Source organism: Polypterus senegalus, chromosome 2 (assembly GCF_016835505.1).
Source record: "Polypterus senegalus isolate Bchr_013 chromosome 2, ASM1683550v1, whole genome shotgun sequence".
In the NCBI taxonomy this organism is placed as follows: domain Eukaryota; kingdom Metazoa; phylum Chordata; class Cladistia; order Polypteriformes; family Polypteridae; genus Polypterus; species Polypterus senegalus.
This window is the reverse complement of record NC_053155.1, coordinates 234,418,420-234,445,242: the sequence shown is the minus strand read 5'-3', so window position 1 is coordinate 234,445,242 and position 26,823 is coordinate 234,418,420. Positions and strand designations below refer to the sequence as shown.

General features: G+C 36.6%; 1 protein-coding gene across 1 annotated transcript in view; it reads right to left on the bottom strand.

Moving 5' to 3' along the window:
- Positions 1–1,542: 1,542 nt before the first annotated feature.
- pibf1 (progesterone immunomodulatory binding factor 1) overlaps positions 1,543–26,823 on the bottom strand; it is a 186,768-nt gene continuing 161,487 nt past the window's right edge. The window contains exons 17-18 of the mRNA XM_039745337.1: positions 15,225–15,386; positions 1,543–2,961 (exon numbers count right to left, since the gene is read on the bottom strand). Coding sequence (XP_039601271.1) covers positions 2,911–2,961; positions 15,225–15,386 — 213 coding nt within the window. The 3' untranslated portion in view covers positions 1,543–2,910. The remainder of the gene's footprint in view (positions 2,962–15,224; positions 15,387–26,823) is intronic.

Here is a 26,823-nt window from a genome sequence, read left to right as displayed (position 1 = left end):
GATTTACTTGATTAGACAGCTAATCACCTTTGTAACATACATTCAACAATTGCAAATCCTAAGCATTTATAAAAGCCCCATATACTTAGCTGTTTGTTATTCAAGTTACAAAAATACTAAAACTTCCATCACAGAAAACAGTTCAAAGGGTCAATAAAATGCTTTTGAATGACTGCAATAGCTTAACAGTGGATAATGTAATCTATGATACAAGACAAAACATCAAGATAATGAAGCAACCAACTTAAAACAATCAGCAGACTCCATATCAAATAACAAAATACTTGTGTAAACACCATGCTATGTAGATGATGGCTCAGATAAAGCTACAAAAAGAAGAACTGGACATGACATGTCTTCACTTGGAGAACATTTTGTTACATCTTTGTCCTAACATTCAGCTGCTGCTGACCTGTTTGTCAGTTCAGTTATACATTCTCATAAACTTAAGGTATGAAAATGATAAAAATGCTTTATCTAACAGTGACCTACCAGATAGGAATGGAAATTAGTTGACTTTACAAATGTATTTGATATAGGAGGAAAGGCTCAACAACAAAAAGAAATATGTCTGGAAACCAATAATCATTTGAAAAACTTTAAATTATTAAAAGTCAAGAACACCAGTTTACCAAAGCTCTCAATGGAGCACGTCTGTAACACAGTTACTCTGAAGTGAATACATTATTAATCTGTCAGCATAACTTTAAAATGGGCTTAGAAGAATTAAATAAACTACATAGTATATTTAATTTTTAATTTACACTGATCTAAAATATTTTTGTCTATCTGTTGTCTAGTAGTGTTGAGATAGGTGGTGAATTTAATGAATTGTTAGTGAACAATTTAATGTCACCAGTAAAAGCTCCAAACTGAAAGCTGCTCATACGCACTTAATGTATACAGCATGGAAAATATACAACTTAATCATTTCTTTCAGGATATGACTGTTGCACAGAAGGAGTGAAGTTGTCAATTTTATAAAAAAAAAAGATATAAACAATACTTCATTTAACACAAAAAAGAAACATAAATAAATACTAAGTTACTGTGGTGAAACGTTTATTAAAAATTAATAAATTATAAATATTCCAGAAAAGACATAAAAAATATATATATAAACAATGCTCCACTTAATTAACACAAAAAGGAAATATAAATAAATACTAAGTTACTGTGATGACATGTTTACTAAAATGAATAAATTATAATTATTCCAGAAAAGACAATCATAAAAATTGTAATATAATTTGTTACTATCACTTTAAGAGAAAGTACATTTACTATTAATGTTTATTCAGTGAGTCACTAAAGTTAAATGAGTTATGTCATGTCATTTTCTAACAGACTTTATCCAGAACATGGTCACTTTTGGCTATCCTAAATGAGTTATATTGAGGAATATATATACAGTGCTTTACTTTGTATTGATGATTATTATTATTATTATGTAAATTTCTTTGAAAAATATTACTGAGCTAAAACACCATTTTTGTAATTGTTTGCATAATTAAATACAGAAACAATGGTTTCACACAATTCTTCAGGTGTAAAAGAATATTTTTTTACACATTTAAACATTTTTACATATTACATTATACAAATATTCAAACATACCTTAACACATAGATTTCAGGCTAACAATATACCAGCATATATTTAAGGAGAGGAAAAAAATCTTTTGCTCAAATTGTAGTTACAATTTTTATAGATGTTTAAAATATCTGATTATGTCACAGTATACAAACTTTTACAAGATGGTGACAAACTTTACTATTAGTACTGTAGTTTTGTTTCAAATGCCAAATACGTGTGTTAAAGGTTAATCAGCAACTATGAACAAACCTGGTAAAAATGAGTGTGGCTGGGAGCAAGATATTGTGGTAGACATTTGGTTTAATGCCCTGCCATCAAATGAAACCTGTACATTCATAAATGTTTTTATCGTCGTTCTCCAAGAACATATGAGATTAAAAATAATTCTCAGTCATCACTACAAAAAACACAAGTAACATATTGAAAATAAATTTTTGGGTAGGATATTTCCTTTACTACATTACCATTTGTGGCAATCATAAATGAATTGGTACATATTTTAAATCTGCAGTGAGTGAGAGGTTAAAATTAATTTCTAAGGTTCACTTCACACAATATTTTTATCTTTCAGTTTTAGGATATTAAAGTGTAAATTCTTATAGTAAAAAATGACATGTCAATGAAATATCTGTTTAGGTTTAACGCTACTGCATATATCCTTTGGTACTTTACATTGGTATTAAACTTACTAAGGAGTTATAAGTAAAGCATTGTTTTTTGTCTTCAGGTAAGTGGTAACAGAAGATTACTGTACCTTGCATTGCATATATTTGCTTGGTACACAAACTAAAATTGCTTTTTTGGAAAAAAAAATTAATTGTGCCTTTACATACAATACAAATGTAATATATGGTATCTTGAGATTATGGTAACACAAAACCTCTTGATGATAATGGTGTTTTAATTTTAAAACAGCTAAGTGACATTTTTCAAAACAAAAGGAAAACACATGAAACTGGTGACAAACTCTTTTGGCGTTAAGTCATTTCTTACCCTTTAATTAAAGAAACTATGGTTTCAATAAATACTAGTTTTATATTTCACATTAAGGAAACACAATTATTTTTCTTACAGCAGAAAAGCAGGTAAGGTAATTTACATGGCGAATAAGTGAGAATGATGCATTTCATCATTACTTTAAACAATATTTAAAAAATACACTTTTCAGTAAATAAACACATTTCACAACAATAATCAAAAAATACTACTACATTATACATACATACACACACGAACAGCAACATTTACATGTAGCATAATCCATTTCCTGAAAATATCTTCTTGCCTCTGATGAAATATTTCAACTACAAAAAATCATTTTTTCTGCTTGAGCTTTCTGTACCAATCAGGCACCACTTGGTTGGTCTAAAAGAAAGGGACAAAAACCATGTTACATATATTATAAATCTTTTCAAAAATCATTATACTCAGAAATATGGCACTTTTTTATACTATTGGGTTTAGTCACAGGAAATCAAATGCTTGCAAACTTTCACTAGCTGGAGAGATTGTTATTTAATATCTCTTCAATAAGATGATGCAAACTTAGGAAGTAGTGTAAAAAAGAAAGACTAGAGGGGTACTTTTAATTCAAAATCTATTCAAAGTGAAAAATATTCCAGAGGGAAAGAAAATTAATAGCTCAAGTAATATTATAGCTTTAAAAACCCTTAAATGTGTCCTATGGATAGTATAAGTACAATATGAATAAATACTTGTCATTTAGAAAAGACAGATGATCAAAAAAGGTTGGGGGGACTTAAATAGGGAAGAATTTAAATAGGAGTCGGCCTAAATACGAACATCAGCCACAACTTTAAAGATAGTTGTTTCAGAATTGAAAACTGCACAGGTACCATCATGAGACTCTCTCTCTCTTTCTAGCAGCAGTGTCAATATACAATATATTGATCCAATCAAAAGAGAACATGGACCAATTTATTAAAAATGAAAGTTACAGTGAACCATCTACAGAAAATTGACACTTGTTAGCATAATTTTGTTTTACAATTTAGGATGTCACAATACCAGAATTTTATTATTCAATACCAATACCAGTGAAATTTTTATAGTACTCAATATTGGATACCACAGCTAAAAACAGAAATCTCATTCAACGACTACTCATTAAAATTATCTCAATTATTCAAGGGAACAATATTGTGTTTTCTTCTGTAATAGAGTATAAAATATATACAGTAAATACTAATACAATTCCTTTAAAATACTGGTATATTCATCAAGATGTTAGCCAACTATTATTTAAGTAAATTAGCACTGGCATTTATGAATATCATACAGTAACACAATGCAGAGCTTGTATTTTAATGTGCGATAGACATGGGGATTCCCCCTGTGTACCAACAAATGAGGGGGAATTTTATAATCTTGTGGGGACTATTGAACAGGGTTTATAAAGGATAATATCACCATTTGCAAATTTCAAATTTATTCTCTGCATAAAATCCATACTAAAAATAAAAATTCATTGTATCTGAACTTTTGAATTAGCAAATTAGGATAATTCAGGGTATTTATAATTTTAAACAAACTTGTTACAGCTATTCTTGCAAAACATACGTTTAAAATATGGTTTGTCAGAGAATCCCTCTTTTTTAAGTTTGTAAAATTTGCTATTTCTAAGATTTATATTTGCATTATTAGCTGGTTAAAAACATATTAAATAGCAATGTCAAATTGATCCAATTTGCAAGTGTCACAAAATTTTGGTGTGTTAATTTTCCAAATCTGTCTCTCCTTTTTTTAAAAAAAAAAAATCCATTGTTTCAGAACTTCTGTAAAACACCCTGTTGTATTGTTCTCAAAGCATTTTATATGACTGGCAAGACTTTCTTATTGCTTTGCCTGAAAACTAATCCAGAGGTAGAATATGCAGTGCAACTGGAAGACTGAATTACATTTGCCAATGTACCATTCAAATATATGACATATATGTGTTCACTATGTTCTTCACATTTTAGGGATTATATAAAGAACACTGACTTCAAAAACCAAACAAATAACACAAATTAGTGTTTGCATATTCATATTTATTAATGTCACATGCTAGATGCCACTTTTCCCATCGTGATAAATGGCACAATCACAGTACTTTAAATAATTAAACAATTTTTTTTTTGGCGTTAACAAATGGAGCATCTCATTTCTTTGCCTTTATAGAAAAGCCAAACAGCCATTTTTCCACAAACTTTCCTTGAGTTTTAGTTGCTATTAGTGTTAGATCAGTTCACTTCAATATTGATACCAGTTATCTGACATCAGTACCAAAATATTTCTGAAGCAAATGATGGATAATTCTAAAAGCCTTACTCCAGCCTCCCTGGTGTGAACTAAGCACTATTTCCCTTGCAATAGCTGTGAAGTCCTGATCACACTGAAGCAAAATAGGTCCCATGGAATCCCAGTTGCATTAACCCAATGGATAAACTGGTTAGAAAGTGGATAGATGCTTAAACAGACATTTGTAGATGTACTTAAAGCAATCAGAGAAAGAATGCAAAAATCTCAGTTACTTTTTATGGACTATGTCAGACATGATATTAAAAAGTGATTAACCTTGCAACAAAATGTTTTTGTTCTTTATTTCATCTTATACAATTTCATGTATTAGGAATTTGTTAGTTTTCACATACCCCTTGGGGTGAGAGCGCAGGGTCAGCCATTGTACAACGCCCCTGGAGCAATTAGAAGTTAAGGACCTTGCTCAAGGGCCCAGCAGAGTAGGATCTCTTTTGGCAGTGATGGGGATTCAAACCATCAACCTTCGGGATACCAGCACAGATCCTTAGCCTCAAAGCCACCACTCTGCCCTAAATTTTGTCTCCTCTTACAACATTGTGACACTACAGCTCATATCTGATCCATCACATCGCATGAATCTTTTTCTGAACTAACTCCATAATGAGATCAAAGATACAACAATGAAAGCCTGTGTGAGTGTGTTTTGTCTTTTTTTTAAATTATATAAATTAATAACAAGTAAAAAATTCCTTTTTTCCTTCTATCTAGGGCTACAATTTTATGGCATCAAACAAAAAGCATTTCCAGATATGACCTTTGCAATGAGCCATTTTTATATGTGGTTTAACTCCGTTTTTCTTACGTATTAATTACTGTGTATTCTGTAGTAATCCATCAACTTGCAGTCACACAATTGCAGTACCAACTTTTACCCAGTTAATGTAAAACAATATACAAAATGTACAAAAGCCAGTACTCGAACTTTGTTATCAACTCGTTTCTTGTGACATCCCTACAATTACCACATTGAAAGTGCCTTCAGAAAGCCTTTTGCTAAAATCATTTATATTAATTTTTCCCTCATCAAACAAGACACAAGAATGACAAAACAAAAACAGGGATGTTTATTAAAAATTAAAAACTGAAATACCACACTGACACAAGTATTCAGATACTTTACTATGGCTTAATTGCATCCCATTCTACTGAACATCATTGAGATGTTTCTACACTTAAGGGTCCATTTCTGGTAAATTCAAATTGATTACAGTACACATGATTAAGGAAGGCACACAACTGACTATATAATGTCCCACAATTAGCAATCTGCATAGGGACAAAAACAAGCCATGAGGTCCAATTAATTGCAAGCAGGGCTTAGAATCAGGATTGTGCTGAGACACAAATCTGGGGTAGGTTACAAAACATTTCTGCAGCATTGAAGATCTTCAAGAGCACCATGACCTCCATAATTTTTAAACGGAATAAGGTTGGAACAACAGTGACTATTCATATAGTTTGTGGCACGATAAAACCTAGCAATCAGGGGGAGAAGGTTGAGCTTCTGAGAACCTGTGTGTAAATGGGAGAAACTTCCAGAAGGAGAACCTTCACTGTAACACTCCACTAATCTGGACTATATGGCTAAATGGTCAGTCAACACCTAAAAGGACACAAAATGGACTTTCAGAGGTTGGTCTAATGAAGCCAATATTGAACTATTTGGTTTCAATTCTAAGCATCATGTCTGGAGGAAACCACACAACAATCATCACCTGTGCAATACCATTCCTACATTGAATCAGGGTGGTGGCACCAACAGGCACTGGAGTTGTTTTCCAGTAGCAGGGACTGGAAGACGGTTGTGGGAAAGTAGAATGGAAGAAAGCACAGAGACATCCTTAATGAAAACCTGCTCCAGAATGATCTGAACCCTAAGCACAAAGCAAAGATAACACAGGTGGTATTGGGTCAACTCTGTAAATGTTCTTGTGTGCCCGAGCCAGGGTCAGACTTCAACCCAAACAAACATCTCTGGAGGGACCTAAATATAACTGTCCACTGATGGTCTTTATGTAACCCAACAAAACATGACAAGATCTGGTGAGAATAATGGCAGAAAATTCCCAAATTCAGTGGTGTGGAAAGCTTGTCATGTCATATCCTAGAAGAGTGCAGGCCGCAATTGCAGCTGCTTCAATGAAGCTACTTGAGTTAATATGATTTTTCCATTTTTGATCAATTTTAAAAAAATTGCAAAAACTTCTAAAATCCTGTTTTTCACTTTGTTGTTCTTGGTATTAAGTGTTGTTTGATGAGTGAAATAAAGAATTTGAAGGATTTTAACATAAAGCTGCAACATAAAATGTGTAAAAATTGAAGGGTTCTGAATACTTTTTGAAGGCATATATTTTACTAAAGGTATTTATACTGTAAACAAAATTTTAATATAGCATTTCTGGATTTTAACCTTTGATTCATAACAACTCCTAGACCATACCAATTGTCGGACAGCCTTGAAACAGCAAAAGCATCACATGTCACATGCTTTTTGGAATTATAGGATTTCCATGACTAGAGAAGGGCTCTCCAGACTGTTGTCAAAGTTAATTTAAAAACAGAGACCGGCGTAGTGATCGTTAAAGGTTTAAATGGAAAGGGACTGTGTTTGAAAGAAGTGTCAAGCGTGAAAAAGACATTGAGCAGTCACAACAGGTGGATAAGCAGAGCTGGAAGAAAAAGGAGTGAAGTAAAAGTTGTGCTCCACTGTGGTAGTTTTAGACTTGTTCCTCATGAATCAAAGCTTATTTTGTAGTGCAGATGAAGGGCACTAACCTGATTATTATGAATAAACACCTATGCAAGTATATAATAAACTGCCATTTCTGAGTGATTTAAAAGTCTGATATGTGATATGTTCTGTTAAGTTTTTCCTCTGATATGATGAATGTCAACTTGCAGACCATACAACTCATGTTTACAGATGACACTTTGAGAACCACTGATGTAAGTTTCTAACCTGGTTTACTGACTAATATTTTAGTTAGAGTTACCCAGTGTGTTATCTAAGTAAATTAATCCAATCATAAACCATCATCAGTGAGATTAATCAATACTCATTATATGAAGACATGTGGTGCTTGTTTAGTGCAGATATTATGGAGATATCAGTTTCACTGTAATATAGAGCCTTCTTTCATTTAGCAAAGGTACATGGGAGTGTTTCTGATCTCTTTGTGCTCATGCACCTTTCTTAATCATTTCAAGTATGGCACCCATACTTTTTCTATTAGCAATAAATTATATTTTTTAATGTGATCTCATCAACAAACAGGCATACAAAATAGAGTGAGGGGAGTAAAACAATAATAATAATAATAATAATAACACAGGTCAACAAAAAAAAATTCTTTTCAGGTGCCATGGTTTTTTGAATGGATTTAGGGTATTTTGAGGGTGCTGAATTCAAAAATCCAATTACTGGTTCTAGTTTTTGAGATAATGGACATCCATGAAAATAATGCATTCCAGCAATGCGACTTGTGTGTGATAACAAATGCAATAGCTTTTGGTCTGTCTTTTGACTCTTTCACAGTGTCTTAGGTAATGAAATATCCCAAATAATTATTCTGTATTTCAATTTGTAGGCCTACAATGCTATAAAAGCGACTTTTTGAAGCCAGAATTCAACTGTGAATTTGCAGAGGAAAGAAGTCGGCTACAGTACAAGTTTGTCAACCCAGTCTTGGTTTATACCCAAAAAGTTCCGTCTTAATAAGTATATAAATACATGTAAAAATTATGACTTCATCTAGAAGAGCCTGCATCAACAATCTTGATATATTCTGCTACATCTGTGGAGAGTACATTGTTGAAAAACAAAGAAGAAATATCTCAGACTTTGTGCATTGAGTATACCTGGCTTATTTTGGAGTACAGCTTGGAGACCAGGATAAGTCTTGGGCTCCATATATGGTTTGCAAAACATGTGTGGAGTACCTATGACAGTGGACAAAAGGTGAAAGAAAAAGTTTGAACTTTGGTGTGCCAATGGTATGGAGAGAACCGAAAAACCACCATGACGATTGTTATTTTTGTGCTGTAAAGATTAAAGGCTTTAATCGTTACAAGAAAGCTCGGTGGGATTATGTTGATTTGGAATCAGCAAGACGACCTATTCCACACGGCAATGATGTTCCCATACCAGTGTTTACCAGACTACCAAACCAGCCACTGTCAGGCTCTGAAGAGAGGCAGGGATTGGAGTATATGGCAGGTAGTAGCAGTGGAAGTGAATTTGAGGGAAGCTCTTCGACGCCTCAACTATTAAGCCAAAAAGAACTCAATGACCTGATTCAAGACTTACATCTCTCCAAGCAAGCATCTGAACTTTAAGCGTCCAGACTTAATGAACGAAATCTTATAAAGGCGGAAGTTAAAATTACAGCCTATCAGACAATAGAAGAGAGGCTTCTCCCATATTTCAACCAAGAGGAAGAACTTGTATACTGCAATGATATCCCAGGAATAGTACTTCAAATTGGACTAACAGAATATCGACCAGAAGACTGGCGGCTTTTTGTAGTGTGATATATGGCCGGCCATTCATCCCAGCCAATAACCCCATGCCGCCAGATGGAGCCCTCCCTGCAGTGTGGAGGTGCCCAGAATTACAACAGAGCATCATGGACATTTGAGTTTTCCTGTACAGCCCTGCTGGATAATGTCGGGGCTGCCAGGGGACGCTGTAGGGAGGCCCAGAGACCTCTATTTTACCTATAACGCGGAAGTGACGTACTTCCGGGATGAAAAAGAAGAGTTTTGATCTGACCCAGAACTGCTAGGAAGTCACATGGACTGAGGTTTCAGAAGCACTTCCAGGTGAAGGACTATAAGATACTGTGAGAGATCCCAGACGGGTGAACCGAGTCAGGTGGCAGAGGGACAATGTTTCTGGGAGTAGGAGGATTGATTATTGGTTTATGAATATAGTGGAGTGGAGGGTGATTTGTGCACTGTATTATAAAAAAAAAAAGTCAAATTATTGGACTTTTATCTGGCGCCTGATGTGTCGTCTGGGGGTTCAAGGGGATGACAGTGCCCCCTATCTGTCACAATGGACAGCTCCATTAGAAGCTTGAAATGTGTTCTCTTGCACAATGGTAACCATTATGCGTCTCTTCTCATTGCTCACTCAACAAAACTTAAAGAAGAATACGAAAATGTAAAAATCGTATTACAGAAAATCTGTTATCATGAACATCAGTGGTCGATTTGTGTTGATCTGAAATGGTGAACTTCTTGCTTGGACAGCAATCTGGATACACAAAATAGCCATGCTTCATGTTCCTCTGGGATAGCAGGGCAAAGCAAGATCATTGGACAAAAGTGTCATGGCCTACAAGGGAAGAAATGATTGTTGGCGCTGTGAATATCATCAACAAGCCGCTGGTGGACAAGAACAAAATCATTCTCCCACCGCTTCATATTAAGCTAGGATTGAAGAAGCACTTTGTTAGGGATTTGGACAAAACGGGTTATTGCTTCAAGTACATTTGTAGATCATTCCCTGGACTGAGCATGGAAAAACTAAAAGCTGGAATCTTGGATGGTCCTCAGATTCATAAACTCATGATGAACAATTCCAATTTTACAAAATGCATGAATGACACTGAGGCTTCGGCCTGGAAGAGTTTTGTCTCTGTTGTGAAGAACTACTTGGGTAATCACAGAGCAGACAATTATGAAGAATTGGTGCAAGATATGCCTGCTAACTTCAGAAATTTGGGAGTTATTCTTGCAATTCTGAATTCCTTTCAAACGTGTTGCGTTAATTAATTAACTATTAAATATCTCAGAAACTAGAGCCAATCGGACAAAACCCAAGTCATATTCTTAATCAGCACCATAAACTTAATATAAAACCGTTCAGACATCGTTGGCACCAAAACCAATGTATACCAGTGTAATAATAATAATAATTTTCTTCTTGAATCCCAAGAGCTCTTGGGATACTGATACTCTAGGGTCAATTAAAACAAAAGCTATTTAGATAATACCCTTCTTGGTTTTGGAAGAATGGTTCTACTAGCCTCATGAGTAATGATTTATGGAAAAACTAAGCCATCTCCTTTCTTCCTCCACGTCTGTCACAACTTTGAAGAAGTCCAGTGAGTGCAACTCAACACACGGCAGTAACTCCATATACTCCATTGCCTTACCTTGAACATGGTCTATTTGGACCAGACAATGATGGAGGCACACAGGTTGAGTATCTAGGACATCTAACCCCTTCTGACTTTCCTGGGTTTTTTTTTTCCCTCTTTATAGATGGCTAACAGGATTTTCCGTTACATCACAAGCTATGAGAAAAACAAGACAACCGAGGGTATCCTTAAAGCTGTACATCACAGTTGTAAGGCCTTATCAAGAATACCTTGTGGAATTTTGATCTCCAAGCTATAACAAATGCATAAAAGTTGTTTATATTAAAAAAAGCTACTAGACTGATTTCACAGTATGAGCTATAAGGACATAATAATGCCCAAAAACTTTTTGATTTAAGCAAAATGAACACAATCCTCACCAAGAAAAACAGACAGGGAGATGCGATGAGATTAAAAGATGATAAGAGAAATGTTTAAGTTTGTGAATGAAGTGAGTAGAGTGGTTGTCACCTATTACTTTAAAATGAACGCTTCATCAAAAATAATGGGTGCTAATGCTAATTGATCAATAGTATAATTTACACTAATGTTAGGAAATGCACAGTAAACAACAGATACATGGCACAAGTTACCAAGCACGGAAGCAGAAAGTGGTACTTTTTGGTCATTCAAATCATATTTCCTTCAAAAAATTAAGTAAATAGGGATTTACAAATGAATCTCAGCTGAAAGGAACTTTACCAATTTTTTTAGAAAAAGGCTTAAATTTGAAAAATATCAAAAACCAACCACTTGCTCATTAGGCTTCTTTGGCTCACGAATAGTTGATTCAGTATCTCAGGGAAACGTAGAGAAAACAACAGCCAGAATGAGGCAAGTATGACAACAAAAAAAATAAATCAGAGCTACATAGTAGAGTACCATATATACTCGCGGATAAGTTCTCCCACAGATAAGTCGGGGCTTAACTTTACAGTTTAATTTCTGGTATTTTATAACTTTGGTTGTATAAGTCAAATGTGGAAAACTCACACCATTGGTACAAGGGATTATGATATGCTAATGTCCACATGAGAGAGTAACCATGGAGCACAAGGCTTTTTTTTTTAATGAGGGTGCGGCAATGCACTGTATCAGAGCATGCTTCTAACCTACCTCCTTCTCTTCTCTCTCTCTCTCGTGCCCGAATACCCGAACTATTCTGAAGCAACGTTTGCACTGATTTGTGTTTTTTTATCTCACATCCTCATACACCTTTATCGTAAGAACATCCCTTATCTATGATGGAGCGTTCAATCAGAAGAAAATATGAAGCTGGTTTTAAATTAAACGTTGCTGAAGTAGCGAAACTGGTAACTGCTACTGCAACAAAATGCAATGCATCTGAGAAACTGATGTGAGATCTGAGGCAATAAGATGTAAATAAATAAAAAAATTAAGTGTCGCATTTTTGAACAATGTATAAGTAGGGGTCTGATTTTATGGTTAATATTTTGGGTTTCAAGACCTAACATACGTGAGCATATATGGTAAGTAAATGTTACATTTACATGCAACTACAATATATTTAAAGTAGCAAATATTACATATATATTTGGGCATGTATACTATAGGTATAAAGTTCACTTTCACATCCCTAGCCACTCTGACTCCAGCAACCTTTAGGGAATCCAAATCCTCCACCTGGAAAATTCTTAGAAACTCCCAAACAAGTGTGTCATGAGATTAGCCTTGGTTTCCCAAGCAGGTACACATCAGTAGTCTACTCTAAGATCCTCCTGTATTGATTAGCTCTTCACTTTATACTTGAGAGAGTTCAGCGACCCTTCAAAGGAATCTCATTTAATCTATTCAGAGCTCAACACCATGGATGGGGATGGGGATACAGTTGCAAAAAGAATGATAAACTGAAAACTTTATCCTAGGACTTAATGTTTACTTCACTACCACAGTACAAAACTGGAACGGTGTAATAGAAGCATTGGTTAATCTGTCAAATGCCCCTATCTGTACTAGTGCACAAGACAACAATTTTCCTGAACTATTCCACAGGGGGCAGTTTTCAACCTTTTACCAAAAGTTGACAAATGTTATCTTTTTCAGGAATGCAATTTATCAGATCTGGAGTTACTAATTCTCACCCCTACTGCATTGCATTCAGCTGTGAACCACTCCAATATTGGCGGGCACAGAATGATGAGGCCAAGAGCATAACAACTTCTGCAAACAGCAAAGATGTAACTCTTAGTTTTTCAAATTTCATATGCTACATACCTTGACTGCACCTTGGTATCTTGTCAATGAAAATACTGAACAGAAAAGACAAGCAGTACACCTTTGTAGAATCCAATGCTGACCACATAAAGACCACAAGTATGTTTAAACAACTTTTGATCTACAAAAACAGACACTGAATAGCATTCAGCCGTGGTGCAGGAAACTCAGACTCTCAAAGCAACTTCTACATAATTCCATTGTGAACACAATCCATCTTTTTCACAGTCCAAAAGCACCAATAGACAGGATTAACATGCTCCCACATACTCTCAGATATCTGTGCAAGAACAAAAAGTTAATCAATGGTGCCATGGCGCTAGTATTCCTTTTGGATTTGGAGTTTAGCTATCAGATGGTGTGTAAATTCCAGTACACTACCCCCAAGGAGATTGATGAATATGGGGACTGCACACCTACTCTGCCAGCCTGGGGAATAGTCTTCACATTCCAGGCAACAATCAAGAAGCATGTTAGTCAAGTGTCTTACATGATTTAATTGTTCCTCTGAAAAATGCAGCTTCTACTGTAGAAAAAGGAACATATCCAACTGTTAGATGACACAGTTACATCTCTATTATAAAAACAAAATCCTAGGAAGAAAAAAAGGGCATAGAGACATGATCTTCACATGAAGATCACGGAAGACATTTAAAAGAGACCGCGAGATGGCCATGGAGTGTCTTGCAGGGACCTTAAACATGAGACTTTGTGCCAAGAGAATGATCCAAGACTGTCTAGCGATGACGTGAAACATGAGATTCTTGCAAGACATGCCCTACTTACAATCAATATCAAATAAGCCAAGAGGCAGCAAAACATTCAGTTCTGTAAAGGAAGCTTTGAGCACACACAGATCCAAGGTCTCAGTGCATATAAAGCGTATAAGGACAATACGTTATAAATGAAATGTCGACATCTAAGCAAAGAAGAAAGCAGCGCGGAGAAAAGAGACTCAAAAGTGTTGGAGAGAAAAAGAGCACAAAAGAAAAAGAATAATCGAGGTGCAAATTCAGAAAATAAAGAAAGTAATTATCAGCCCGGAACAAGTGGAATTGAAAAAAAGCACGTCCAATCCGGCTCAGAATTAAAAGACAGATTAAAAGACAAAGTAGAACTTCATAAAGACGTTCACAAATGCCGGCGCTAAACACATGCAGAGCAGGTTAGGGAAAGCAGTGTAATTCGAAAGGCTCAAAAAAAAAAAAAAAAAAAAGTGGTCACTATACACGTGGAGAAAGTTAAAGGATATGAAAGTAGGAAAATTAGAAAGAATAAAAAAATAAAGATTGCAGTAGCACAAACAAACTGCCTCATTTAACTATGCACCAGTCTAACTTTGGTTTTTATACAGCAATCACTACACTATTGCACCTTAACATTTAATTCTACTTTATTCATATAATTTTAGTTATTTATTATGTTCTACTATACTGTTATCTTTCAATCTATGATTTTTTGTTAATCTAACTGATATTTTTGTAACTTTGCACAGTTTTGGATAAACGGATCAGGATGCATTTCACTGCGTGTTGTCCTGTATAACTATGCATGTGACAAATAAAGAATCTTGAGAATTACAAAAATGGAGTTTGCCGCACATGTATTTATTGGTTACTTTGTAAAAAAAATTATTAACTGCTGATGATGTAGATTGTTTTGTCTGTGCTGAAATTCCAAACAGAGAAACCTATCCTGAATTATGGTACAAAGTCATTAAACATATGTCTCACTGACCTCATTAAAAAGATTCAGCATATTGGGACTTGCAAGATTACAAATATTGATTTTACAGAAGTTCTGAAATAAAAGTGAAACTAATGAAATAGCAACAATTCAAAGAAAAAAAAATCTTAAAAGTGTGTATCTGGAAAACCAAACACAGGTTGGAGAGTTATTAATATAGTAAACTGACATCTCACTTACAAACAAGGTTGGTTTGGGCTTTAAAATATTTTCATCATCATCATTGATAATCACTTTCTGTACTCTCACAGCAGTTGGTGCTCCATTTTGATGAAGTGACAATTCATCTCCATGTCGACGTGTATGCATGTTTATTAGGGTTTGCTTCATTACTGCTAATTCCTAAGGAATAAAAAAAAAAAAACAGTGAAAATGAGGCAAATGTACTCTTTGAAATCATGCTAGAAAGTCCCATTTGATCATGCTTTATACACACACACACATATATATATATTATATATATTATACACAAATATCCACAGCAGTTGATTACTTTTTGCAAATTCTGTACATGGAGCATTTTATGATCCCCCTTCTTTTCTTACCACTTTTAAGCTTCCAAACTGTGGAGGAAATATTTGGTATTGATAAAAAATTGAAACCCTCTACCTGTCAGCTGGATTCAGTTCGTACTTATTTGGTCTTTTCTTTCCTCTCTAATAACTAACATCATACATTCTTCCCTCATCTCTGATCTTGTTCCTCTATTTTTTTTTTAAACAGCTGTAATAACTCCAATTCCCAATACATCTGGTGCAGATCCCTACAACCTAAATAATTACCTTTCACTTCAAAAACACTGAAAAAAACTGTTGCTGAGCAGGTTCACTCTTACTTTACTGACAATCTATTTGTCTGAACAATTTCAGTCTGACTGTCGTCCATTTAACAGCACTGTGACAGCCCTGGTTAAAATCACCAATGACCTGCTGATGGCAGATGACTCTGGGCTGTTAACCAACTTGTACTCCTTGATTCTTCTTCAGAGATTAAAATTGATTGGTATTATTGGCACTCCACATGCCTGTTTTAAATCTTATCTCTCAGGTTGTACACAGTTTGCACAATTAAAACATTTCAGATCACAAGTTAGCCTAGTTGTTAGTGGTGTTCTCCAGGGCTCTGTCTTGGGTCCCTTTCTATTTATCTTCTGCCCCTTGGTCATATCTTTAGGACATGTGACATTCATTTTCACTGCTATGCTGATGACATGCAGCTCCATCTGTCTATTAATCCTGATTCCACTCTTCCACCTTCTTCCCTCTCTGACTGTCTGCAGAAGTTAAATAGTGGCTGTCTGCTAATTTTCTTAAATAGTGATAAAACAGAGGTTCTTCTGGTAGGAACTAAATCTGTTTTGGATAAATGTGATACTTCATTGACTATTGATAATTCTATAATATATTCATCCTCTCAGGTTAAGAGCTTAGGTGTTATTCTTGATAATACCTTGTAATTTTAGGCATATATTAATAATTTTACTCGGTATACATATTTCCATCTACCTAATATCAGCTGTTTACATCCATCTCTTTCAGCTACCAGCACTGTTGCTGTTGTTAATGCTCTGGTTACATCTCGTATTAATTATTGTAATTTTATCCTTTCTGGTCTTCCTTACAAACTCCTTTACAAACAAAAGTTGTTTCAGAATGCTGCAGCTCGAATTATTATCAGAATTCCTCCCATAGAACACATTCCTCCAGTCCTTCAGCAGTTTCATTGGATCCCTATGAAATATCGTATTGATTTTAAGATTCTGCTTATTACTTACAAGACCCTCCATAATCTGGCACCTCCTTATCTTTATCTTCTTTACATCTCCATTCCTTCTCGTATCCTTAGATCTTTTTCCTCTATCAATCTTATTATACCTCCTGCTCATTTGACTACCATGGTATGTATGTGTATATACAGTATATATAAAAAATAGAAAATGTGCAGGCAAGGTTAAGTGCCAAATCAAAAGTGGGCCCTGTATGAGTGTGGGTGCAGCCCTTTGATAGACTGGTGCCCTGTCCAGGGCTCCTTCCTGCTTTGCACCCAGTCCTTCTAACCACACAAGGAAGTGAAACAGATTAAGTATGCTTGAAAGTGGTGTTAAATTTTCACAATTCAAGCAATAGTAAACTCTATTCCAATGTGTTACTTAGTCTGTTATTTATTTTAGAAATTACTTGTAGGTTCTGTATTTTGTTTAGTAAGAGAGTTCAAAAAGATAATTTTAGTAGAAGGGAATGGAGAAAGAAAATATTAAAGAGTCTAAAAGTATGGAAACTAAAGTACATACTTTATAATTATAACATTTTACAAAAAATGAATAGAAAAATGGGTAAGAAAAGTCGAATACCAGCAATGTCATTCACCAACTCGCCCCATGAGAAGGAGAAAGCAAAAAATAAAATGACAGATCAACAAAATAACTGAGATCATGGTGCAAGCCACCCAACAAGTTATGCTGCGGCCTGCTACTTTTCCACAGAGGAGCCAGATAACTCACTGATTTCACGGTGTTGAAAATCCATCACAGCTTGATTAAAAGAAAGGGATTTGCCAGAAATTAAAACAGCGAGAGAACCTGTGAACTTCCAGTACAAGAGCTGTGCTAATTTAATTGGAATCAAAATAAAATCTCCTGGATAGAAGTGAAAGAAAAAGGAAAATAGGTACAAGAGAAGGAATATCTACTGTACTGTATATTAAAATAGGTATAATAATTGAGATACAATGGAAGTCAAAAAGTAATAAATAGCAGACCAGGCAGCAAGTAAACGGGTAAAGTCCAAAAAAACATATTAATAAATGATTCAAAGGTGTTTAAGGGACAGGAATCAAAGAATCAAAAACCAAATGCACATCAATAAGTTTATGTGGGGTGAGGTACATATGGTACACAAAGATGAAGATACAGTATGTTATTAAAAAAAGCTTTCCATGGAGATGGAGTGTAGAAGGAAGGTCGCCTTGACAGACTGAAAGTGCTGGTACAAGTACAGAAAATTATAGAGCTGTACACAAGAACACCACTAACTTCAAATTTAGAGATAGCAAACATAAAAAATTATACAAAGAGTATACAGAATGTGGACAGGACAGTGAGACACAAAGATTAATCTGTGTTGCAGAAAGAAAAGAAGGAAGAGGAGAGGGACATACAACATATACCTCAGTAATTGGAAAGTTTCTAGCTCAGAGTCAAAATAAACATCATCAAGTACCAAAAGGATTGTAAAAGAGATGGCACTGCCAGCAATAAGAAGAGGTGATTATGTTAATATAAAACAGGAAATGAACCAGTAACTTTCTCAACATCATGCCACACTTCAAGAGCTTATAGAATTAGGGACATACTTAACAGGTTTAGTGTGAAACCAGGATGGCAAATTTATAGAGGGATCCATCCTGCTCCAAATCAGATAAAGGGTACATTTTTAGTGTTTATTGCTTCAAAGAAAGCCAGAGTTGGGATCTAATTTCAGACCAATATTTTATGAGTGGAGATGCAATGTGAAGCCTTGCACTGACAATAAACATAAATAAAACGAAAAAAAAAAAACTACTACTGATCTCCAAAGGGTTGTTTTAGTAGTGACATAATTTATTTTAATATGCAGACTGGTAAATACAATTTAACTTGTAGTATATAATGGATACCACCTACAAGTTCTCCTAAGCCATCTCAGGACTGTATCACCAAATACGAGCATATCTATGGGTAATACATACAGAATAGTGGGCATCTGAAATAAGAATTAAAAATCAGCTTGGAGCAACATAACAGAATATTCCACTTTCAGTTTCTCTTTTCTTATTAGCCATAATTGGATAATATTTATATTACAAAATAATTTACATATGTAGAACCATCTAAATATTTGTCAGCAATTAGTATCTCACTAACTACAAAGTTCATGCACAAAGAATTTTCTGTTCTATGCACCAACTATGAGCACTATCAAAGTTACAAAAACACATTTTACAACCATTCACATAAACAGAGAGTCAATGACATTACTGGAGTTGAAAGTAACGATTATGGTTAAATGCAACAGCCTGGATAAGTTAAACATTCAGTAAACAACGAAAGAAGGAAGCAAAGGAAAATTAACTATGAGAACGTATTTATGATTTGAAAGAAGTAAAATAGGAAGAAAAGAACCCAGTGACTCAGAAAGAAGTAAAGAATGATGTCAGGAGGAAAAAAACACACCAGCAGTGAGATTAAATAGCAAAAAGGGATCAGATAGGTTTAAAATCAGACAGAAATTTAAGTAAGTGAGTGAGTCGAATAAGTAATATGCTGACGAAGGGGAGCTAATATTTTACCTACCAAATATTTTATAAAGGCATTTGCATCCATGCTCAAACAATACAAGTCTTACAGATTTTAGTAGTTAAAGTCAACAAAAAATTTGACTGATCTAAAGTATGAGAATACATACTGTGCAAACAGGAAGTCACTTTACTACCACCCATTTCCACTAGTACATCAACATCCTACACCTACTTACTTCTACTAACCTACAACCTACCTAATTCCCAGGGCAGTGCTTATTACAACATCTGGAAACATTTTTAACCAATGGTCCGGATTCTTGTAGGAAAGCAACAGTGACCGTCTTAGATCACAAGTAATTCTGTAACTGTTTGAAATTCATTCTAAGGCTTCATAAGTCGAAGAGGCAAGTGAAAGACGAGTCATATAAGTACAATCAAGTAGAGAATATGAGAGGTACAGTCACATGAAGTTGAAGTGAGGAAACACAAACTCGACACATTGGCAACACAGGTATTTAAAACAGGTTAAAGGATGCCCCTTTAAAATACTACCCAAACAACCCCAGGAACATACAGAAATACATAACTCTGTTTTTATCTTCCAACTGTGTAAAAAAGACCATTTAAACAAAATAGAACAACTTGAGATGAACTTAAGATGGCACAGACCATACCTTAGTCCCATTACAGTTCCGCAATGCCTTACTTCAGACAACAGATACATCGGCTAAGGCAGCCATTTCCCTAACCTGCTTATCCAAGGATAGGAGTCGCGGGCAAGTTGAAACCTACTCTAGTAATCATTGGGCAATAGGCCTGAACACCATCTGGACAGGGCACCAGGCAATCACTGGGTGAACAAATGCTAGGGCCAATTTAGTAAAGCCAATTCACCCAACCTGCATGTTTTTGACAATGAGAGGAAACCTATGACACAGGGAGGGGCATGCAAACTCTATGCAGGAAGCATCTGGGACATGAACTCTGGTCTCTTTATTGCAAGTCAAGAGGGCTATACCCGTGCCATTGTGCCACTCTCGGCAGAGACCATGACACCAAGAAACAAAGATAAAACAAATCCCCACCTGCCAAACTTTCCAGTCAATACCAAAAAATGAAACACTAGAATTCCCTTCAAGTAAAAGTTTCCCAGAAAGAGCAACAAAAAAGTGATACTATTAAAAAGAAATGTATCGGTTACAAGAAACTTACCAGTAGTAGTATTGGATCATTAATGTTCAGGTTCCAAAAGGAATGATGTATTGTATAATGATGTGAACATCAGTTCAATATTTTCTGTCTCCTGGCTCTATAAAATTTGATGTTCAAAGAAAATATTGAATTCTCCCTTCTTTAACACATTTACCACAACATTTTGTTCACATAAACAATCTAAACTGCAACAATTTCTTCCTTTCTTGATCTTTAACATCTTTCTAATTGTTTTGGAGGGTACAGGGGTTGACCTGAAAACTCTGCTGTATGTAATCACATGTGGCAATGAGTTAGGATATATCCACATTACTGTTTAATTTTAAACATGTAGGCATTAGTCTTCATTTTTGTCTTTCGTCCACACTACCTCAGCATCTTTAATCCTTGAAAACAGACACTTCAAATTGCTTTCAAAGGTTCAAACATTTCTAGTACATGTACATTATGACCCAGTCAACATTTTAGGCTCCTGAAGAAGAGCTGGGGATTCACATAATTAATAAAGCTGTTTAGAAAGGAAATGACTGGAAAAATAAGCAAAAAAGCCAAAAACCCCATACAGCCACCTGAAAATGTGTCCATCTATTACCAAAAATCATGTGGTCTCCATCTTTATTCATAAAGAAATGATCAATCTTCAACTCATTTTCTGAGGTTTTTAATTTATGATAAAACAACCAAAGCAACAGGCTTTTAAGAATATCACCCTATTAAAAGTGTATAGGGCTAAGAGGTGCGTAATTTTTTTTTTGATTACCTAAAACCAGGACTATCACCACTATGAATAACTGAGATTAAATCATTTAATATTGTGTAAGCTTTGATTATATTTGAACGTGGATTAAAAATTTTGGAGGCTACATTGTTTCCTTATGAGCTACGTGGCATTAGCAACAAGCTTTTTCACAATAAACATTTATTAAACTTTCATAAACATGTCAGGTTGTGGCGATCATGATAAACAAAATGTGTTGAACAGACTTTTTTTATATTGGAATTAGTTAATTGATGATTAAATAGAAGAAACACATCTTGAGATACTCCATATGCTCTCTCTCACACTTTAAGGGAGTTTACGGTTTATCTTTTTTCATTTTTCACTGATAGAATTTTTAAAGCTCCAGTAAGTTTAAATCTGTGCTTTCCTACAAATTACTCAGACATATCGTATATAAATTTAAATGTTTGTAAAAGGCACCTTGTAAATAAACAATGATTGTCATTGCATTATAACATTTACTGTATGTGATCACTCCATGTTAAAGGTGAAAAGAGAACCAGTGATGCAGTTTAAAAAAATATGCACTGGCAATGACATTATATGTTCGATCCCCTGAAAGAATCTGTAGAAGCAAAGAAGTGAGCAATAAAAATCTATTTATCACTGTTTGTGAAGTATTGTGAGCAATGTTGCAAAGTTTTTTTTCTGTGTGAAATGTTTGTAAAACCATTGAGCTTTACAGATGGGAGGATAATCAATGCACAAAAATATTGAGATTAGGGAGCATTGCACTAGCAAGACCCTTTATTTGAAATGGATGGGTGGGTTTGAGCTAGTCATATCAGAACTTTATCATAAAGCGATTGCACTTAAGGAAAATACTCTTCTTTCACATTCAACAAAAGTTTGAATGTTTCAGTTATGGCAACAAAAGCTCTTCTTGCAAACAATAGAAATAGGCCTCTTTAAGCTAATGATGTGTAATATCAAGCAATTACTGAAAATATTCAAAACTTTGAGAATTCAAACTATAAAAGACATTCAAATATATTTAAAAATCAACATTACAGTGAATGTATGCAATGAAAGTTTATAAAAATTTACAAATATTTCTACATACAACAATATTGAGGATTACAGTGCATCCGGAAAGTATTCACAGTGCATCACTTTTTCCACATTTTATGTTACAGCCTTATTCCAAAATGGATTAAATTCATTTTTTTCCTCAGCATTCTACACACAACACCCCATAATCACAACGTGAAAAAGTTTACTTGAGATTTTTGCAAATTTATTAAAAATAAAAAAATTGAGAAAGCACATGTACATAAGTATTCACAGCCTTTGCCATGAAGCTCAAAATTGAGCTCAGGTGCATCCTGTTTCCCCTGATCATCCTTGAGATGTTTCTGCGGCTTAATTGGAGTCCACCTGTGGTAAATTCAGTTGAGTGGACATGATTTGGAAAGGCACACACCTGTCTATATAAGGTCCCACAGTTGACAGTTCATGTCAGAGCACAAACCAAGCATGAAGTCAAAGGAATTGTCTGTAGACCTTTGAGACAGGATTGTCTCGAGGCACAAATCTGGGGAAGGTTACAGAAAAATTTCTGCTGCTTTGAAGGTCCCAATGAGCACAATGACCTCCATCATCCGTAAGTGGAAGAAGTTCAAAACCACCAGGATCTTTCCTAGAGCTGGCCGGCCATCTAAACTGAGCGATCGGGGGAGAAGTGCCATAGTCAGGGAGGGGACCAAGAACATGATGGTCACTCTCTCAGAGCTCCAGAAGTCCTCTGTGGGAAGAGGAGAAGCTTCCAGAAGGACAACCATCTCTGCAGCAATCTAACAATCAGGCCTGTATGGTACAGTGGCCAGATGGAAGCCACTCCTTAGTAAAAGGCACATGGCAGCCCACCTGGAGTTTGCCAAAAGGCACCTGAAGGACTCTCAGACCATGAGAAACAAAATTCTCTGGTCTGATGAGACAAAGATTGAACTCTTTGGTGTGAATGCCAAGCGTCACATTTGGAGGAAACCAGGCACCGCTCATCACCAGGCCAATACCATCCCTACAGTGAAGCATGGTGGTGGCAGCATCAAGCTGTGGGGATGTTTTTCAGCGGCAGGAACTGGGAGACTAGTCAGGATAAAGGGAAAGATGACTGCAGCAATGTACAGACACATACTGGATGAAAACCTGCTCCAGAGCGCTCTTGACCTCAGACTGGGGCGACGGTTCATCTTTCAGCAGGACGACGACCCTAAGCACACAGCCAAGATATCAAAGGAGTGGCTTCAGGACAATGTCCTTGAGTGGCCCAGCCAAATCCCAGACTTGAATCCGATTGAACATCTCTGGAGAGATCTTAAAATGGCTGTGAACCGACGCTTCCCATTCAACCTGATGGAGCTTGAGAGTTGCTGCAAAGAGGAATGGGCGAAACTGGCCAAGGATAGGTGTGCCAAGCTTGTGGCATCATATTAAAAAGACTTGAGGCTGTAATTGCTGCCAAAGGTACATCGACAAAGTATTGAGCAAAGGCTGTGAATACTTATGTACATGTGATTGCTCAGTTTTTTTTATTTTTAATAAATTTGCAAAAACCTCAAGTAAACTTTTTTCATGTTGTCATTATGGGGTGTTGTGTGTAGAATTCTGAGGAAAAAAATAAATTTAATCCATTTTGGAATAAGGCTGTAATATAACAACAAAATGTGGAAAAAGAGATGTGCTGTGAATACTTTCCGGATGCACTGTGTATGTATGTATGTGTGTGTGTGTATATATATTATTATATATATATATATATATTATATATATATATACATATATATACATACACACACACACACAATCTGTTCTATATTTGCAATTATTTAATACTGCACTGTGTTTGAAAGCGGAAGTGTGCTTAATCAGAAGAATATGAACTGAATAGTAACAGAAATTCACATAAAGGTATTTTTTATTTGCATTAAGTTTTTTTCTAATGTTGTTCTCCAAGACTACTATATTCTTTCCTTATGCTTCAAATGCTGTTGCATGTTTAATTTTCCAAAATAACTAATACACAGTAGTTTCCTTTTGTGTGCAATACAATATCTTAAAATACAGCTGATGTAATGAACACGTCATAGAGAATATACAAGGTTTACATAAGCCATAACTTTGTCCTGTTTCAAATTACAGAAGTACGAATATATAGTTAACTCAGTCAGCAATATGCTACATTAACCTCAAAATATTTTTAAATGCAAAATGTACATGCTATAGTTAAGTATATGGTAAACGTTTCCGTTTACCATAGTACTCCTGTTATGGTGTGGGTCGGCTCCTTTTTCCCACTTTTACTTAGGGAGCCTCTCAAACCCAAACGCTGTTGATACTCATTACTGGGATGAATCAAGCAAATCAGGACAAACACACACAAAGCAAGGGGATGGTGAAAAATTGCTCTGGTGCTTTTAACCGGTCAGGCCTGGTAGGCCCAAACGTATTGTGAGGGTCTGCTGGGAACGTCTGGCAGAGTCAGTCCTCTCTCAGAAGCAGCTTCAACTCCCACCTCCGGCAGAACTTCGACCACGTCCCGAGGGAGGTGGGGGACATTGAGTCCGAATGGGCCATGTTCCGTGCCTCGATTGTTGAGGCGGCTGACCAGAGTTGTGGCCGTAAGGTGGTCGGTGCCTGTTGTGGGAGGAGTTTGGGGAGGCCATGGAGAACGACTTTCAGACAGCTTTGAGGAGATTCTGGTCCACCATCCGGTGTCTCAGGAGGGGGAAGCAGTGCAGTGTCAACACTGTATATGGAGGGGATGGTGCGCTGCTAACTTTGACTCAGGATGTTGTGGGTCGGTGGGGGGAGTACTTCGAAGACCTCCTCAATCCCACTAACATGCCTTCCAATGAGGAAGCGGAGCCTGGGGACTCAGAGGTAGGCTCCCCCATCTCTGGGACTGAGATCACCAAGGTGGTCAAAAAATTCCTTGCTGGCAAGGCCCCTGAGGTGGATGAGATATGCCCGGAGTTCCTCAAGCTCTGGATGTTGTAGGACTGTTTTGGTTGACACGCCTCTGCAACATCGCATGGACATCGGGGACAGTGCCTCTGGACTGGCAGAACGGGGTGGTGGTCCCCCTTTTTAAGAAGGGGGACAGGAGGGTGTGTTCCAACTACAGAGGGATCACACTCCTTAGCTTCCCTGGAAAAGTTTATCTGGGGGTCTTGGAGAGGAGGGTCCGTTGGATAGTCGAACCTCGGATTCAGGAGGAACAGTGTGGTTTTTGTCCTGATGATGGAACAGTGGACCAGCTCTACACCCTTAAAAGGGTACTGGAGGGTGCATGTGAGTTTGCCCAACCAATCTATATGTGTTTTATTGACTTGGAAAAGGCATTTGACCGTGTCCCTCGTGGAATCCTGTGGGGGGGTGTTTCAGGAGTATGGGGTACCAGACCCCCTGAAAAGGGCTTTTCGTTCCCTGTACAAGCAGTGTCAGAGCTTGTTGAACCTGTTTCTAGTGAGAGTTGGACTCCGCCAGGGCTGCCCTTTGTCACCGACACTGTTCATAATTTTTATGGACAGAATTTCTAGGCGCAGCCAGGGCATTGAGGGGATCAGGTTTGGTGGATTCAGGATTGGGTCACTGGTTTCTGCAGATGATGTTGTCCTGTTTGCTTCATCAGGGCGTGAGTGTGAAGCAGCTGGGATGGGAATCAGCACCTCCAAATCTGAGACCATGGTCCTCAGCCGGAAAAGGGTGGAGTGCCCTCTCAGGGTTGGGAGCGAGATCCTGCCCCAAGTGGAGGAGTTCAAGTATCTTGGGGTCTTGTTCACGAGTGAGGGAAGAATGGTGCGTGAGATCGACAGGCGGATTGGTGCAGTATCCGCAGTGATGCGGGCTCTGCATCGGTCTGTCATGGTGAAAAAGGAGCTGAGCCGTAAGGCAAAGCTCTCAATTTACCAGTCTATCTAAGTTCGTACCCTCACCTATGGTCATGAGCTATGGGTAGTGACAGAAAGAACGAGATTGCGAATACAAGCAGCTGAAATGAGTTTCCTCAGCAGGGAGTCTGGGCTTTCCCTTAAAGATAGGGTGAGAAGCTCAGTCATCCGGGAGGGGGTCGGAGTAGAACCGCTGCTCCTCTGCATCAAAAGGAGTCAGATGAGGTGGCTCGGGCATCTGATCAGGATGCCACCCTGGTGAGGTGTTCCAGGCACGTCCAACTGGAAGGAGGCCCCAGGGACCCAGGACACACTGGACGGACTATGTCTCCCTGCTGGCCTGGGAACGCCATGGGATTCCCCTGGAAGAGGTAGAAGTGGCAGAGGAGAGGGAAGTCTGGGTATCGCTGCTCAAGCTGCTGCCCCCGCGACCCGATCTAGGATAAGCAGAAGAGGACGGATGGTTTTAAGCAAAAAAGTCCAAAGAAAGAAGTGTTCAAAAGTGCAGTGCTTCTTCCATAATAAATAAATAATCTATAAAAACAGTGCCAGTCTGTGAGTTAAAAATCCAGATTAAATTAAATGAGATAAATGATTAAATGAGTTCTAAAAAAAA